The sequence below is a fragment of the Nipponia nippon genome, unplaced genomic scaffold, assembly GCF_047370975.1.
Source record: "Nipponia nippon isolate SJK-2023a ecotype South Korea unplaced genomic scaffold, ASM4737097v1 scaffold_1, whole genome shotgun sequence".
NCBI lineage: Eukaryota > Metazoa > Chordata > Aves > Pelecaniformes > Threskiornithidae > Nipponia > Nipponia nippon.
The window spans coordinates 51098164-51112651 of NW_028262290.1; the positions used below are offsets into that span (position 1 = coordinate 51098164).

The following is a 14488-nucleotide window of genomic DNA, read 5'->3' on the forward strand; positions in this document are numbered from 1 at the left end:
AGTTGCTGGAGTCTCTTGTGCTTAAAAGAGATTTCAGAGCTTCTCAGGTGTGTTCTCAAACATAATCTGAAGTCAAGAAAGCATAATGAAATGGCATAATCTGCAGTCCTGTATTATATCAAGCAGACTGGTCTTTTGTCAGCATTCCTGCTCAAAGTCAAGTGTTAGTATTGTGAAGTTTGCAGCTAGGTAGAAGAGATTCAGCTAATGAAGGGAAAGATAGATGATGCTTAGCTGTCAATCTTCCAATTTACCAACACATGGCCAGCCAGCTAATACATGCTTGCTAATGGGAGGTCTAAGAAACTAGAGGGAACGTGCTGGTGATAGTTTAGGTTAAACAAAATAATTCTGAATATGGAATCTATACACAGTGAAATTTCTGTTCTCTACATTCTGGTTCTTCTGAATGTTAGAGGACACAGAAATGTAACTAAAGTGTTCCCTGGGGGAACTGTTCTGGTTGTGTGAAACTTCAGAGTTAAATCTCTGTTCTTTCACAGTCACTCTTCAGAGACTGATTGTTTCAATCGCTTTGCACCTGTAGAGTACCCCATTGGAAATAGTCTAAGACAAATTCAGGCCAGCCAGCCTCGGCAGTATAGCTACTCCTGCCATTCTGCCTCCTCACTAGCAAAACCACTATGTCTTGCTACAAATCCTGATCTGTTAGGTACTACCGGATAGTAATTGCACAACCACATGATGATTAACTAAAATACAGGCTGTAGACTGTAACTGACTTTTTGCAACCCATAATCTTCCTTCTCTTCCCTACAGCCTTTTGTCCTTCTGTCATTACCTTCTGGATAATCAGATATCCCTAGAAAGTCAGGGTATGGGGAATGTCTTCAATGCTGCAGCAGTTCCTTCAGGATTTGCACCTGATGTGGCAATGACACTTGGCTTGGAATAAAGTACTTTTGGAGCAGGTGGGAGACTGTACTGGAGGTAGTATAAACTTTCCCCAGAGCATGCCTTAGGAGACATAAGTCAGACACATTAATGCGCCTGGGTGTCAAAGCCTACCTTCAACATCTTGTAAAACCTGTCTTGTCTTTCAAAGGGTGAGTTTATATCTGAGGCTGTGCTCTAGATTTACAAGTGTGAAGTCTGACAAGAGTGATCTTGAACATCCCGATTTCAGCCAAAATGAAGGAAGAGAAAGTAAATCCAGGCTTCTCCTACTTTTTTCTGTTGTGACTAGATTTTAGCCAGTCAATACTTGGAGATAAGCAGGACTTGCTTGGTGAGAATCCAGCCAAATGATGTGAACTTCCATTTCCAGTTTTCTCAGTTCACTGGTTTCAGAAGAAGGTATCCGCATTAAAACAGTACTAAACCTGGGTTTCATCCAAAACTATCATATTTTCTAAGGCTATGTTAGCTTATTGTCCTTAAATACAAGGAAATAGAATATCTAGGACTTTGCAAAGTAAGAAAACTGTAAAATAAGGTCAATGGTCAACAGTGTGTTATGCCAAAATATACATTTGAGTGACTGCACAGTAGCCTGGCAGACTACAGCCAGGAGATGACTGCCTAGTTTGTCTCCATTCTCTAAACAAATGCTAACAATGAGACTAACTGGCATCAAAGCAAAGGACTGGGTGGGAGGGCTATTCTGTTTATTCTGCTTTCCTGTCCTTGTATTCTCTTCAGTGTAATGATGTCCTGGTTTAAAATACTAATAAAAAAAAAAGTGCAAACACTTGTGGTCACTTGGAGAGAAGTAACAAACACCTCGAGAGCTTGAGAAGTAACTGGTCAGCTAACATCAGAAATGCAAACATTCAGAGTGGATGCAGAAGAAGGGCCTCTGGCACTTAATTCAGTAAGAACTACAAATCTGGCCAGGTTCCTTATTTTTTTTTTTCATGACCAAATTTCTTAACAGCAGCACTGTCTTGTCAGTGCTGTAACTAATGACTGTCTTGGGCTAACTGTATGAATTCAGTGCAACTTGGACCTCTTTCGTGTTCTTTGAAAGAACCTTCTTCTCTACTAGACTGAGGGATGAATGATGTCCACTTAGTACGTTGTCCAGGATATGTAGCCCCAGAATTAGTCGTCCACACAGTATTTATCTTCTGTGGTACTTTCAGCCCATCAGTCACATAGGGCAGGAGTTCTCTTGTAGGCCAGACTGGGATGGGGGGAAGATACTAAATCTGTGGTTGGAACAACAGCAGGAGTTGAGAAGAGAGAGAACCAAATAACAAAGTAAATAGCCAACAGAGGGCAAAAATGTTGGCTGGAAACAATTATAAGAAATGGGAAAATATTTTTGCTGTGAGTCACATCCTAATGTTAATTTGTAATATGAGATCAGAAAGAATGATGAACTTGCAAGACCAGCAGTTCTCTCTTCCCTTGTGCTAGTGGCTTGTCCCCTCAGGGCAAACTTAATGTTATGCATGTTCCAGACTTCAATGCTTGAGGATACATAAAAAGGGAAAACTTAATGGTGGCAGTAACTTCAAAACAATTTCTAATGCTTCATTTTCATTTTGCTTCCAAATACAGAATGATAGCTTTTAGATGGCACTTGGAATGCTGTGGTCTGTTCCTTAGTAAAAACAAAGCACAGATCAGCTTTGCTTAGTACAGTCGAGTGTTGCAACTGGAAACTAACATGAGTTGTTAAATTAGTAATCTCTAATACTTGTAATGTCTTGCTTTTGAAGAAGTGATTGTAGAATAGTTCTTCAATTTCATTCATACAGCCAGTCCTCCAGGACATGCTTTAAATGCTCTTTAAAGCATAAATGATAGTTTCCTTTGCATGGTCACTTCTGTGCCTGCTTCCTACTTACGCTTATCATTCCTGCAGAGGCTTGCAGCTGTAGATGGTACATGAGTTCTGCAGGGTACAAAGATTTCAAATCCTGATACTTAGTAAGGCTATCTTTATTAAAATTGAGTACAAGTACAAGACAACAAAAAACCCTAACATTAGGCCATCCCACCTGTTTTGGTTTGAATCATCAGTTTGGAAAGGTGAGTTGTCCTACCTCTCATTTGTGTGCAGGATATAAAATCAGATAAAGCAAACTGGGTTTTGATAAACGAGAGAAATGGGTACTTGCATGTGCTATTTTCATAGTGACTGAAAGTAACTGAAGCTTCTTGCTACTGTTGAAGAACAAAGTATTACATGAAAACAAAAGTTGTATTCTCCATCAGACCACATGACTTTTTCCTTTCAGAAAGATTTTGTAGGTTTGAATCTAATGTTCTTAGACTGCATCCTGATTTAGTAATTCAGATGACATGAATAGTATTGATACTTCCAGCCTCCTTGCTCCTCTGTTCCTGTGAAGGATGATCATCCATGCCAACCTCCAAGCACGTGACAAGATCTTTTTTGTACCATGTGACCAAAACTTAATTTACCTGTTTTGTCTTTTAGGCAGAAGTAAATCTAATATGGGTTGGACACCTCTTCACCTTGCGTGCTACTTCGGACATGCTGTTGTGGTAGAGGATTTGCTGAAGGTATATTTCTATTTGCCCCTGTATATAAGGCAGAAAATTCTGTTTTGCTAGAAGCAGTATTTATTCAGGTTTTTGTGATAGAAGAAAGGCAGCTTTGTAGAGAAGTGGAGCCACTCCTACAGTTTATCTGCATGTAACGTAGAGATAACTAAGCTGATTATTAAAACTAAGAATGCAATAGTTGTGATATTAAGATCAGCCCAGTTTACAAGGATCCAAAATGGTGACACTGGAAGTCTATACCATAGTATACAGCTGTTACTCTGAACACTTTTTACAGCTATCAGTACTTAGCTAACTTTCTCATGAAGTGTGTGTGTTTTTATCTATGTAACCATCTGAATTTAGGAATTAATGACGTGTAGTATATAGGTATGCACTTGTGAAAGCTTCAGCCCTTTTCAGGCTCAGTGGATATCTGCATATAGTAAGCCAACATCTGATACTAGTAATGCAAATGTTTCAAGGGCCTGATCTAGCTTACTGTAGTACCTAAAGTATGTAACTTAGGCGATTTTGCTTACTGAGTTGCAGGGAAGGCTAAAGTGTTACAAATGCAAAAACGTCTGTGTTATCTAATCGGATGTTGTGCACAGAAGTATGTTCAGAATTCTGTGCAAAGTAACTTTTATGTGTTTCTTTCCAGGCACAGGCTAACTTAGTTTGACTCGTTATTTCTTTCTAATATCTTTGAAATAATGAACTGTGTGATGAACTTAGAAATTATAAACCTCTGTGGTCAAAGCTGACCTATTTGTATCTTCATAGCCAGATCTGCACTGCATTTGCCATTGTTTGTCTGAGTTTTTTGGGGTTTTTTTGGTTGTTTTTTTTTTTTTTTTAAACCCTCGGCTCTCAGGGTAGCTTCAACCAACCTTAACTGTATTATACTCTATTCCTGTTTGAGAGGTTTTGCTGTAGATGGCAGGAACACACTAAACAGCCTCAAATCCAAAGGTAGCTAACCTAAACTTGAATTTCATTTGGAATAAAGGCTACCAGCCATAATCGTGACGAAAGCAGGAAACAAAGTTGAGATTTCTTTGAGAAGTCCTTCTCTAGCCTACACACCTGCTCAGTAGATAATGCTGTTCTCAATCCAAGAGGGCTACTTAAAGCAAAAGGTAAAGTTTTGTCACTTAATGCGTTTATCAACACTTCCAGAGTTGAAAGAGTATGTGTAACTTTGTGTTTTCTTCTTTGCTGATAAGGCTCTTGAAAGGGTATTATTTAAAGAATGAGGGGCATAATAAAGGAGGCTGTGCACCTCTGAAAGCTAGGCACATACAGGTGTCTCTGTGTACTTGTGCCTAGATTTTGTGCTGAAAGAGCAAGTGAATGAGGTATGGTCAGAAACAGAGCTCTGGAACTAGAGTCAGGTTCATCAGTTAACTTTAGGCAGGCAGCAGTGATCTGGCTAAATTATGTGATCTAAACATATGTGATAAAGTTATATATATCCTGCCCTCTTTCTGACTTTTTGAGAGGCTAGGTAAAGTGCTGTAGAAGAAATGCTTAAAGGAAGGAAGGGTAGGCTTTCTTGGTTTCCTGGAACAATGCCAGTGCAAGCAGTCTTCCTTTCAGAGAAAAGGTATGGGCTAGAGAAAGTGTGTGACAGGAGGAAGGAAGATTCAAGACAAAGATTGTATAAGAGAAAAGGGAGGAGAAAGGTTAAGTTTCAGATGGTACCATCTTAATGCTGACATGGAAGTTTCACTTCAAGTGGAAGAGCAGCAATAGGTGCCTAGAGAGAACTCCACTTGTTAAATCAGGAGCACCAAGAGGCTGGTGCTACTGTGTGTATGTCTGTAATAATATGTGTACACGTTATCCAGTACCATTGCAGTTCTTTCAATAAGTTGTTTTGGTTTTTGTGTTGTTCCCCCCCCCAAAAAAAAACCCAAACAAAAAAACAAAAAAAAACCCCACCAACAGCACCTCCACCCCCTGTGTTAAACTTATTTTCTATATACCTTCTTCTCAAAAGTGAGAGAGATGCCTGGAAAAAACACAGGAGACTTTTCCTTTTTTAAAGTGGTTTATAGAATGCTGGTTATGAATCTTACATATGTGTTTTATCTTAATTTCCAGGATGGCTGTGTTACAGTTCTGATCTGATTTGCCACAAGGCCTACATTAGTGTCCTGTCCTCCCCCTTCCCCTGGTCGAAGGCAATAGCTATGTAGTTGGAAGGGCATTGAGATGTCTTTTGGTCTTGCTCTTTAGGCTGGTGCAGATGTGAATGTGCTGAATGACATGGGGGACACTCCACTTCATCGTGCAGCTTTCACAGGACGTAAGGTAAAGTATGTTCCCTTTTTTTAAAGCCTCAATCATAGAATTATTAAGGAAATAATAGCAAAAAGATCACTTCAAAATGATGTTTTTACACTGTCTAAAAAGGAGTTATCTGTTTTGGTACAGTGCATTCAAAAGAACTAGGCATATTGCCTAGCTGGTGTAACTGTCCAAAATGAAAACATAGTACAGATATCTTTTCTTGAAGGCAGGAGAAGACTGGTCCATGGTTTTCCTTGGTATACTTTGTCATTTTTTTTTTTAGCTTTTTATTGACAAAGATTTTGCTGGCAGACAGAAAAAAAAAAGTAGTTGTCTTCCACTGTAGCACTGTGCATCAGTTGTGTAACTAACTGATGTTCCTTCTGTTCTGCTTCTGCTGTGTGTCAGAAAATGCTAAAGCATAGCACTACCTCTAGCTGCAGGTGCTAATTACCATGTGGAAACCAGTGTAAAGATCTCCCATCTACTGCTAAAGTACAACAGGTTAATTTGTGTTTGTGCCTGGTGTGTTTGACACAGTAAAAGGAGTAGGGATTGTTCCTCCTAACTAACTGCATGTTTACATAGGGAGAAACCATATTGTTTTAATCTTAGTGGCTTGTGGCTTCTGAAGGGGGAAAAAACTATAAATTAGGACACAGTGGTCATTTGGTGTCTTGAAGTATCGTTTCTTCATAGAAAACTAGAACTAAAGAGCTTTTTATAGGCCTGTAATGTGAGATTGGTTGATTGTTCCCCACACGCCACCATCATTCCCAAACTAGTACTGCCTCTATAGATAACCTCTTGGCCCTTCTGAAGGAGTGACTACTTAGTTTCTTATCAAAAGAGCCAATCGTACTATTTTTATCTGCCAAATTCAGCATTTGCACCAGGTACACCAGCTTTTAAATTGGAGTGGGTCTGTTCAGCCGTAACTAATCTCCTGTTAGTTCCTTCAGCCTGACTGACGTGAGAAAGAAGGTTGCAGTTAGTCCCACTCTTCAATCTCTCTAAAACATCCCTTCCTGTTTTCATAAGTCAGCAGTGGTGAGAAGCCGTTATACAGCTCGTCTTACAGGATGTCAATAGCTGAAAAGACCGATTGTGGCCTTGCCATAACAGAGACAGATAAGCAGTGTTTTTCAAATTGTTTTCCAGGAGGTGGTGATGTTACTCTTGCAGTGTAATGCTGATACTTCTATTGTTAATGGGAGCGGAGAGACTGCAAAAGAAGTTACTCATGATAAAGACATAAGGAATATGTTGGAAGGTAACTTTAATAGGTCATAGTGTGGTTTGTTTTTTTTTTCCAACACTTGTACATTCTAAAAGCTGATTTTTCTCTTGCAAGTTACAGAAGCTCAATTGAATTTTCTTTTTAAATTGGTCATTAGAAAGAAAAAAGTTAGTTTTTGGTTCCTGTCTGCAGTACTGACAACTGGGGTTTTTTCACAGTATGTCTGCAAGTGACTTGGATAGTTAAGTATCATGAATGCCAATAGCATTATTCAAGTAACTATTTCAATCCTGTTGGGGTAATCCTTGCTACAACTCTGAATGGTACGTGGCAGTCAAAGCCTTAGCTCACTGGAAGAGGAAGAACTCAAGTCAAGAACAGTAAGTGACTTTGTGTCAACAAAATCATTAAAGAGCAAAATTCTGAACAGTTTGCAAGGGTGACCTAGTTTTGGACCAAGTTTAGGACTTGCTATTGCAGTCTTAGAGGTTATGTCAAAAGGAAAAAAAAAGTAAAAGCCGTTCCCCTTGTTTCCTCCATTGCCTCACAAGTGTTGAAATTGAGGGAGATGGTGTCCAAATACTTACGTAGGCTCACTGCTTATAGTTTTGGAGAGTTCAAGAACTGTGTTGCTTCCTGGTGTTACTGTGTGATACCCCTAAATACTGCTGAAGTTCCATGTCCGATACCACAGATTGTATATGTGAAAAGTGATCTCTCTTCTAATTCTACCTGCAAGTGCACAGATAACAGTCCTTTCTGCTGCTCATCTGCTGGATTGTTAGAGAAGAATAAAATTTCTGTAGCATGGTAGGAAAAGTAGAAGAGAAACTGAAAAGAACACAGGGAAGATCTGATGGGGGTGTCACGTAGTTCTCCAGCTTTCGCTTTTACTAGGGAGTGAAGTTGGGTTTTAAAGTGTTTAAAAATTAATAGTAACATATATATATGTGCACATGTGTATGCACACTCACATATCTTGTCAAATGTTACATGTTTTTGAACATATTTTTGCTCTGACACAGACTTTTCTGAATAAATATTCCATTTATACCTGTCCCAAGTAAATAACACTGGAAACTCTTGTTTCTCTAGGCTTGTTTTGATATAGTTTCTTGAATGCTGTACTTTGTATGTACTTGCTGCTTTAGTGAGACTGACCTTAAACTGGGGTTGGGTTTTGTTTGTTTTTTTTTTTAATAGCAGTGGAAAGGACACAAGAAAGGAAACTGGAAGAAGAACTCTTAGGAGCAGCAAGAGAGGGGGAAACGGGGAAGCTGACTGCCTTGGTAAGAATTCAAGTGCTTGTAACACTTCTGTGTCAGGTGGTTCAAGTCATAGTGCTAATGTAACTGTATGTGACATTAGGCCTTGCATTTCAAAGTGCTGTGACTTCAGAATGTTAGTGCTGTGCACTGTGTTACGTTGGTAAGGTGCTGAACCCTCAAGGGTTTTCCAGCCTCCTTGTTGGAGGCTGCAAAACACTGGTTTTCAGCTTCTTTCATGTTTCTAAATAGTCTTCAGTTAGCTGTAAATAGCAGCGTAATGGTTCTAGATCTACTGACGTAAGCTTGTTATGTTTTTGTGGATACCTTAATGTTGTGGGTGCTTAGGTTTTCACCACAGTATGGCTTGTTTTATATCTTAGTTTTTAATGGACAGTCATCTGCACAACACAATTTCATCCTGAGCAGGACTTGAAAACTGTGTGTGCGCACACACTCTCGTAGTAATTCAAGCTGAATAATACCATGGTAAGGCTATAGGAGAAGCAAATCACAGAAGAATTGAGACTGGAGGGCACCTCTGGTGATGATCTAGTCCAATCCCTGTTTGCAGTGCAGAGTCAACTAGAGCAGGTTGCCCAGGACCATATCCAGTTGGATTTTTGAAGACAAGTCTCAGTGGTTGAACTCAAGCTTTTGAGAGACTGAAGAGTTTCCTTGGAAGTAAGATGTGCACTGGGGAACGTTATTCTACCTGGGTAGCACCTTTAGGTAATACCTTTTAAGACATCAAAGCAGGCTGAATGCTTCTACTCACTTCTAATAGAAAATACACAAACGAGATTTGTATGTTGAGAAATTCGACATTCTTTCCTTTTCTGCCTAGAAGCCAGAGTGAACACCTATTCAAAATTCTGTTGTCTTTCCCTCCTCTAAATTTATCTCTTCTAGTCTGAAGAACCCTTGTCTTTCTAAGTCCTTCTTGCATGGAAACTGCTTTTAAATCTTTGCTTATCCTTGTAATTTTAATTTGTACTTTTTGTATTATCCTCTTCGAAATGGAGAGAGAACCAGAGCTGTACACAGTACTTAAGATGTGGAAGAATAGTGCATGATTGTATTAATTGTAATTAATACACTGGCATAAGTGATCTGTTCTTGATTCTGGTAATTCCTAACACTTGTTGCATTTGATGTTGCATGCATGCTGACTAAGCCTTAAACTGATGCAGGAAAATATAGAAAAAGGTGAATGCTCATAGAAATCTGTCATTAAAGAACTTGGTGCTTTCTGTCATGTGGCATGTAACCATGCATGCACATGTAACTCTTCCTATAAACATTTTTCAATTTTAAGTGATGTTTTTTATACTTAGTATCATTGAGCTCTGTATATGTGATGACAGCTGTATGTTGACCTCTAAAACTTTTCAAAGTACTTATCACTTTTTTTGACCCTGAGGCAGTTTTTAAGTCAAGTTGTAACAGGTTTTTCCTGGAGTCCTTCGGTGAGTACTTGGACCTCTGGCCATTGAATTACAATTTTAAAACTCCTGCTGACTCTTGAGGAAGTCCAAAGCACTTTCTCCACTTACAGTTCTGTAGTGTAAACCTCCTTGACTTTCCTGCTTTTAGGTTAATACCTCTGTGGCGAATTTGTGTAGCTCTTCTGAACTGTCCTTTATCTTGAGAATTCCTTAAGCTTTGGCTATTGATGTTCAGGCCTTTCTGCTCCTACTGTATCTTTTTTAATTAGCAGACTATGCTTATGAAACTTCTTTAGTTGCTTAAGTCTGCTTTTATTGTGAGACTTAACACAGGAGAATTTGTTCTCTACTGCCCTTCTTTTGGAACAGTGCCCCTTACTTGAATGATAACCTTTTATTGTTAGTTCTCCTTTATCTTGATTATTTTTATCAAAAAAGACTGTACTGTGTATTCTAACACAATTGTCTGGAAGAGATAATTTAATGCTGCAGTTTCTCTAAACCTTCTAATTTGACTTCAGACCATTCTTTCTCTTTTTCCTGCATGTGCTTTAACTTTATAACTGCTCCTTTTATTGAAGGTTCTTGAAGTCAAATGGTAATGGTGGCTTTTATGCTTCTCTTCTGTCAGGATTCTCAGTAGATCACAGTGTGTTTTGCTACTAAAACCTAGACCTTCAGTATCTGAATCTTAACCCAGGCTTTTTAGTCTGTTTGAGGCAAAACCAGTGTGTTCTTCATGTGAGTTCTCAAAAATTTATTGTACACTTACTGAAATAACCGGGGAGCTTTTATCTCAATGAGTCTATGCATGAAACTTTCTTCAGAATACTGCCTTGTAACAAGGTGTGAGCTGCTAAAAGCACAGGCATGTGGCTTAAAAGGCGTCGAGGCAAGGAGTCAAAACCTGAGAAGTTCCTTACTCTAGCTGAACATCTTGCTTCACTGTTGTAGTCCTTGCCCTTCTCTGGAAGGGGGGCATAACACTTGCTACATGTCCCTCTTTGTTGCCAGATCTACACTGAAGCACCCTAGTTAGGAACAGCTAACTTTCAAAAGAATGAATGTGGCATCTGGAGAGGGAGGAAAACTGATAAGTAAGCAAAACTTTGTTTTTTCCAGTTGAACAAGCCCAAACCACCTGATATCAACTGTACAGATCAGATGGGGAACACACCGTTGCATTGTGCAGCATACCGTGCCCATAAGCACTGTGCATTGAAACTTCTGAAAAATGGAGCAGATCCTAAAATAAGAAACAAAAATGGTGAGTACCAAATGAAAGTACGTAAAGTGTTAAGAAGAGACAGAAATTTAACAGCTGCTATAAGCTATGTTACTTACTATTCAGTGTTCAGGGAAAATCTTATGCTGCTTTCCAAGATATGTATCACTAAAAAAGGAAGACCAACACTGACTAAATTGCAAGAGACTTAAGAACTGTAGCAAAATACTTATCATATATGCTTTTATTTTCCGAACTTACCCATTTCTAGAAAAATTTACCTGCTGTCGGTCTTAACCATGAAACATGCCTGGCTTTTGTTTTCTTGATGCTAAACACTGAACACAAGTAACAAAGAAAGTGGTAAGATTGAAGGTGTGGCCCAGACAAAATGACTTTTCAGAAGAAGCCTTCTCATGGAAGCAAATCCAGGAAAATTTTAGGCAGATGTTATGCAGACTCTGTACTTGTCATCTAATTAAAGATGCCTCTATCTTGATATTTGTGAATGTTCTGAACTGTTTTATGTAGTTGAAGTGCAAAACCAAACTTAAGTAAGGGCAAAAGCCGCCTCTGTGGCCAGTAGAACTCTGAAGGGCAGTTCAGTGCACTAAAGTTCAGAGCCTTTTTTGGTCTTCTGCCCTCGAGCTTACACTCCCCAATTCCAGGTAAACTTGGATGCTTGTGGGACCAAACTTGGATGGGTAAACACAGTGTCAGAGTGATTATTTTTAAGTTAAGTATGTCTAGGTTTATATGCATCAAATTCTCATGCCTCATCTTGGTTACCAAACAGATCAGACACCCCTTGATCTAGCCCAAGGTGCAGAAATGAAACTGATACTGGCAGGTAAAACTGGAAAGGTAGGAACTTTTGTACCCGTTTAAAATGCCACTTGCCAAGGCTGTCTAGTTGAAGCTATTCCTGTATAAGCTTTAATTTCTGTGCAGGTTATGAACAAACCCCTGAGACGATACGAAGGTCTCCTATGGAAGGTATGTCTTATTTCCTATTCTAAAATAGCTTATAAGATCTCAAAGTATGTGATTTTCTGTACTTAAGTGAGTTGATGAATGAGGGAGGTTTTCAGTAATACGTTTGTTCAATGACTTGATTTTAATCTAGTATATTGGATAAATTATAAATGGGCTGGCTGAGTGGAGAGGTTACTAGATTCATGGCACTGTGATCTTAACCTCAGTCCCTAAAATAGTCTCTCAGTCTTTCTCTTCTTTTCTTGATAATTTTTGTGGCAAAGCTTCACTGTGGTAAGGTTTTGTGCCTTGTCTGTGTGGTGAGCAAAATGTTTTTGGTTAGATTTTTTTTTCTTTTTTTTTTTCTTTCCTGAATAGATGTCTTGCTCTCTAATAATCTATAACTAATATTTTACCACAAGTTCACCTTCTTCTGGAAATTTAAAAACTTAGAGGGAAGATGTCAGTCAAACACTTGTTTTGCTCTGATACTCAAGTGAATCTTCTTTTTTCCCTTGTTAAAAAAACAAGTTTTCTACATCTTCTACATGAATGCTTAATTTTTATGTTCCTTAGTGAAATCTTTGAAGACTCTTTGAAGTTTTCTTCAGTGTAAATTTTCCTATGTATTCACTCACAATTGTAATAGAAGGAACTGTTTTTAGACCAGAACTATGTACTAAAGCTTGTGAAAGGTAAAATGTTGTAGTTGGATATCTTAGTGTGTTTTGTTTCTAATTTGATTTTATAAAGTAGAATTATGTGGTGATCAACAACCCCTGTAATGTTAAAAAATGCAGCATTTTAATATTTCAGTTCTTACTGAATAGCAGGCTCAACAAAACTTTTGTCTTTAAGTATTTCCAAAAATGAAAATAGCACCGTAATTGTAAAGTATTCTCAGGTTGCTGTGATCACCTAAATATGTAAAACCTAAAATGTTTTTCTAACGACTGCCAGTTTTACATAATAGCCTTCAAGCTATCAAACTTACTGGGAACAGTAACTCTTCAGCTGTTAACCGTACTTGGCCTTTTTTGTTTTGCTTTGGTTTTAATTTTTTTAGAGCTCACGATTTTTTGGTTGGAAACTCTACTGGATAGTTCTAGAACATGGAGTCCTTTCTTGGTATCGGAGACAGTAAGTTCTGTGTTTAAATTTCTAATAAGCAATTTAAATAATTCTCATCTTCAATTTATTAAATCTCTCTTTCTTTCAAAGAGCTGATGCGGTAAATAATGATCATCGTCAGGGATGCAAGCATCTAACACAAGCTGTCTGCACGGTAGGAAGTGACTTGTAACTACTGGGTTTTTTATGTGCTGGTGTTCCATACTTAGACAATGAAAACTTCACCTAGGTTGGTAAGCATGCCTTCTTTATAAAAAAGGGAAAAAGCTTGTGCTGTTGCTTGACAAGAACCAGTGTTTCTTGCGAAGTATTCTCATATGTAAGGTGGCCATAAAGCTCTTTCACTTCTTTCCGAAGTCATGAAGACTTAAACACCAGGTTTCCTAAAAAGCATGCCTCTTCGGTAGTGCAAAACAACTGTTTGGAGCATGTGATACAGAATAGCAAAGCTCTAGTTCCTCCTGTAGCTGTCACTGGCTACTCATGACTGATTGCGTAACTTCAGTTCTCCAACTGAGATGAACCAATTCTGAAGGTGACTTTTGGAAAACTTCCTTAATTGGAAGGGGTGAACAGAGGACAAAGGAAAGACAAGCCAGGTGTCGTGTATAATACACAGGAAGACGAAGCGTTTAAGGAGAATGCATTTAGGATCATTTCAGTACTTCTTTCTGCTATAACCAACCTGTCCTAGTTCTATAGATTGGAGCCACAAGTTCTGTTAAACTACAGTACTATATGAATATGCTTTTCTATATCTACAAATTCCTTAATATTGGTGGTCTTGCACTGTTGTTGAGGTTCTGTCTGAATCAATTGGTGCAAATATATGCAAATACAAAATTTTGACATAAAGAACTTCTATATTCTCATTCATGATGTACAGTGCAAGAGAGCACAGTTTGCAAAACTCTTCTGACCAAGCTTTTTGTAAACTGTAGTCGTTTTGATGCAAAACTGAGGCAAAAACTTCTGAGTTAAAAGTAATTCTCTACCTTGCTTACTCTTAACAGTTTTTTCTGTTCTTACTGGTTCATTATACTAATTTTGTCTTTTCTCCATGTTGCTTTAGGTAAAATCTACAGACAGTTGCTTCTTTTCTGTCAGATGTTTTGATGACACAGTTCATCGTTTCAAGATTCCTAAAAATAGCCTTCCTTCTCAAACAAGAGAGGTAATAATGACTCTTTATCAAAGGCTGTAAAATGTAATAACTTCTGTAATGAATAGTTTGCATTCTGCTTGCTATGGATGCATTAGTAGTGGGTTCAGTATTTTGATTATCAGGAGTTGGTACCATAAGTGCATATATTAAATCTTTTGGCACGACTATAGACTAAATAGCAAAAATGGACAGATAGCCATTTTCTTCTTTAAAATTAGTGCCACCTTGTTTTCAGCTCTGTGCATGTATTATGCCCTGTAG

At 38.3% G+C, this 14488-nt stretch overlaps 1 protein-coding gene across 5 annotated transcripts in view; it reads left to right on the forward strand.

The window, feature by feature from the left end:
- The window catches only part of OSBPL1A (oxysterol binding protein like 1A), a 77655-nt gene that overhangs the window by 6999 nt on the left and 56168 nt on the right, over positions 1-14488 (forward strand). For 4 of the 5 annotated variants that reach the window (XR_015704141.1, XM_087754862.1, XM_087754853.1 and 1 more), the window contains exons 3-12: positions 3413-3498; positions 5725-5799; positions 6940-7051; positions 8222-8307; positions 10854-10998; positions 11753-11806; positions 11891-11952; positions 12998-13071; positions 13153-13216; positions 14135-14236. Coding sequence is in view for 4 of the 5 variants with exons in the window: in XM_087754862.1 (XP_087610988.1) it covers positions 3413-3498; positions 5725-5799; positions 6940-7051; positions 8222-8307; positions 10854-10998; positions 11753-11806; positions 11891-11952; positions 12998-13071; positions 13153-13216; positions 14135-14236 (860 nt within the window). In the remaining variant the exon portion in view is untranslated. Of the gene's footprint in view, positions 1-3412; positions 3499-5724; positions 5800-6939; positions 7052-8221; positions 8308-10853; positions 10999-11752; positions 11821-11890; positions 11953-12997; positions 13072-13152; positions 13217-14134; positions 14237-14488 lie in introns of all 5 variants that reach the window. The other variant, XM_009471244.2, reaches the window with a different exon arrangement.